This window comes from Phaethon lepturus, unplaced genomic scaffold (assembly GCF_000687285.1).
Source record: "Phaethon lepturus isolate BGI_N335 unplaced genomic scaffold, ASM68728v1 scaffold12525, whole genome shotgun sequence".
Taxonomy (NCBI): domain Eukaryota; kingdom Metazoa; phylum Chordata; class Aves; order Phaethontiformes; family Phaethontidae; genus Phaethon; species Phaethon lepturus.
This window is the reverse complement of record NW_010538415.1, coordinates 19,456-23,013: the sequence shown is the minus strand read 5'-3', so window position 1 is coordinate 23,013 and position 3,558 is coordinate 19,456. Positions and strand designations below refer to the sequence as shown.

The 3,558-nt window shown below is 39.6% G+C and overlaps 1 protein-coding gene across 1 annotated transcript in view; it reads left to right on the top strand.

The window, feature by feature from the left end:
* The window catches only part of LOC104620547 (ADAMTS-like protein 3), a gene marked incomplete at its 5' end in the record, with an annotated part of 31,410 nt that overhangs the window by 10,675 nt on the left and 17,177 nt on the right, over window positions 1–3,558 (top strand). Inside the window, 2 exons of the mRNA XM_010286800.1 lie at window positions 230–377; window positions 1,824–1,908. Of these exons, the coding sequence (XP_010285102.1) occupies window positions 230–377; window positions 1,824–1,908 (233 nt within the window). The remainder of the gene's footprint in view (window positions 1–229; window positions 378–1,823; window positions 1,909–3,558) is intronic.

Below are 3,558 nucleotides of genomic sequence, written 5' to 3'. Positions count from 1 at the left end.
AATGCCGAGAAATCACTTGCGCTCCCAAGGCTTTTTTCTGTTTTTTCCAGCATCAGCCTTTTCTTTATTCACCTAGCAGTGCAGGGACAAGTCACACGTCTCTGATACCTGGTTGATCGTGGAAAAACTTTAGTGAACACATCATCAGTACTTCTGACTTCCCTTTTAACAGTATTTGTAAATACAATAAAAAAGAAACAGCGTGAGACGGTTGCGTTGTCCCCTGCAGTGCACAGTGACCTGTGGCCGAGGCTTGCGTTACCGCGTCGTGCTGTGTATTGACCACCGTGGGCAACATGTCGGTGGCTGTAATCCACAACTTAAACTGCACATAAAAGAAGAGTGCATCGTGCCAATACCATGTTACAAGCCAAAAGGTAACTGGAATTTTGTCTGGGTCTGTTATGGTTTTACGTTTTTGTTAAGAGAATTAAAAGCCCCTGGTAACCTTTTTTAGAAATGCCAGAAGCTGGAATTTACTAGGACTTATTTCAGACTTGGCAGAAACAAGCATTTTAATTATTGGTGCTAGGAAAAATGCCCTGCTGCTATTCTTTGCTGATAGTGTGGCCAGACTGTCATGAGGTGAACACGCTAACTAAATCTATACAGCCTGATCAAACTGGGAAAAGCAGAATTAATGAGTTCAACATGGGGAGGAGGAGTTGTTCAATAATACTTGAAATGGGAATCATACTCCATATATATCACTTGGGATCTCATTTGTTTACGTCTCGTTAAATGTGTCAATATTCTCAGTGGGCCTCATCAGTTCATTAAGTTATCAAACTGGTTTCCTTCATTCTTCTCCTTTTCTGCATGTTTAAAAGGTCTGTAACAATGATGTAAATTGACAAGTATTCTCTAAAAGGGTCGCTAAGGCATAAAACCAAAAAAAAGAGTAGGTGGGAAGGTAAAAAGAAAAAACAAAGTTGGGGGAAAACTAGTATATCTTGTCCCTTGCTCATTTCTGTCCCTCTGGGCCCAGAAAATTTTAGTGGGCACTACTCCCATTCTTTCAGTTTTTATTTGAAAGGTTGTGTTTCACACCATCGCAACTCACCATAAAGATTTACACAGAAAAAGTGAAAGCTATCTGTAGACAACCCTATGTTTCTCCTCAGGGAGCTAGAGAATTCTTCAAGCCGAAAGCTATTCAGGGTTAAACTATGAAGTAGAAACTAGCACTGAAATTTTAAGAACTTTCTTCTGGGGTTTTACTGAAGCTTGGAGGCACAGATCCTCAACTGGCTTACGGTACTTCAAGAAAAAGCATAACAGACACGTAGGACATATAGAAAGATAAAAGAAGCTAGTGTTGTTTTTTAAATTAATTTCCAATTTTAGGAAAGTTGGCTAACTCAAAAAAAAAACCCCAAACAAACAACATTTTCTGTGAAAATTTTCTAATGCAGCCAGTCTAGCTGCAGAGCAATGTAAATTTGCTCTCCTCTGGCTTCTTTTTCAGCTATAAACGGAATTTATGACAATAATCCATTACACTGAGATAGAAGCTACAATCTACTAGAAACTGCCTGTATTTGGGGGACATGTGGGAAAGAAGTAAAAGATTAAACAGGAATGGAAATTAGATTACTGGTACCCTCTCAGTAAAAAGGGGCGTCAGAATGGACCTCAAACATCATAAAGAAATTTTGTAGTAAAATATGTCATCTTGTCTGCATATTTTTATTCAAAAGCATTAGATCAATAGGCAACGTAAAGTGTGAAGGGCTTTATAAGGTGAATACTGCTAACATCTACATGTTGCTTTGATTCTGGAGGAATCATTGAATGTTGTTGGGGTTTTTTTTCTCTACCAGAAAAAAATCCTGTGGAAGCAAAATTGCCGTGGTTTAAACAGGCACATGAAATGGAAGAGACCAGAACAGTCTCAGAAGAGCCAACGTAAGTACATTGTCCTTTACAGTAAAGAAACATTTCCGGCATATTTTGCAGATCATCTGGAGTGACTGTTGCTATGCAGCTTGCGTTGACAGTTGGCCCTCCTTGGGAGATGAGTTGTGTTGTGAGCTCTTCCTAATTTTACATCTCAGTATCTTTGCTTCTGGGGCTCCTGTTCTGGATGACACAGAGATACTCTATTATAGTGTCCCTATATTATTCAAGCAATGCAACGGGATCTTAATTTAGCCTAATTAAGCCCTAATTAATGCATGTGGAAGCATTTCAGCAGATGTAAATTCAATGAATTCAGTTTTATCCCAGTCATTGCTGTTACCTCAAGAATGCGGTGGTTGTATTAAAAATTAAGAGGTACTTTGCAGGGTTGCCAAGATTTCCTTGGGGAGTAGGACCGATGCATAAAGAAAGTGAGAAAAACCTGCTGATCTCCGAGCTTAGCTGAATCTATGGGGATAAATTGTGATATTTTACACATGTGTATGTGTGAAATAACATCTGGATTTTGTGAGTCCCTTTAAAAGCTGGGGGTGAAAGCATAATTTAAATCCAGCTACAGTTGTTCCTGTCCCTTGTATGTCAGGGCATCCACACAATTGCTTATATCCCCTGTGCACGTTTCATACATAGATGTATCTAATATATTCAATATATAGTATATAACTTTCTAGAAAGAAGTAACTTTCTATGAGGTTTTCGCAAGAGATTTTGAACAGTATTTTGTTGTGCTTTGCCAAATTCTGCACTCGTTTGTACTAATGTTAGTTTAAAATAATTTAGATGAGCTTACTGAAGTTACTTTGGATTTGTATTGCTCTGAGAGCGAAGTGTGCCCTATAACTTCTTATTTTTCTTCCTCCATCTAGCTATTCCCGATTTTTGGCACATGTGTACCAACAGGTGTGATCATGAGTAATAAAATCTTTACACCTGCACTGACTCACAGAAGCAACCTCTTGCCAAACAGGTGTTTGTATAGTTATGGTGACTGTACTTTAAACTTTTCACTGTGCTAGCCTCTCAAGTCAAGTGTCGACCCACTGTGAGCAGTTATTTCACTCTCCAAATTGGTGGCCCTGAATTCAGGCAGGGTAGTAGCAAAGTTATAAAAACAAAGTGTGATTGTGAAAGGGGGTGATGCAATCAAATGTGCCTGTTGAATGTCAGCATATCAGAAGGAAGGTATATGAGGCCACCTCTGAAGAGGATCCAGCATGAAGCTATAAAGAAAATGATCTCTAGCATTACAAAGTTATGCTGTGGCAACTGTGAGCTAATGTAGTCTCTAGGTTTTTAGGATCCTTCAGCAGCAGTCTGACAGAACAAGCAGGGAGGACCGGCTGGGACACAGCACGCTAGTTCAGAGTATATTTAGAATATAATAGAGCTGAGTCGGAAACTTTGTAATGAGTTCCCTTGTACCTTGTCCTCACAAAGAAAGCAGTTATTCATGCCTTCCTAGACATGACCGATGTATTCCGCTGCAGCCTCACAGCGTGAATGCAGCCATGTGTTTGAGTTCTCGGTGCATATCCTGCCACGGCTGCGCAGTTCTGCAGTTTCCTGGATTGATTTTCTTCTTCACTTACTCTGAGACCTAGATTTTCTTCATCTTTCATTCATGATCCTCATCCT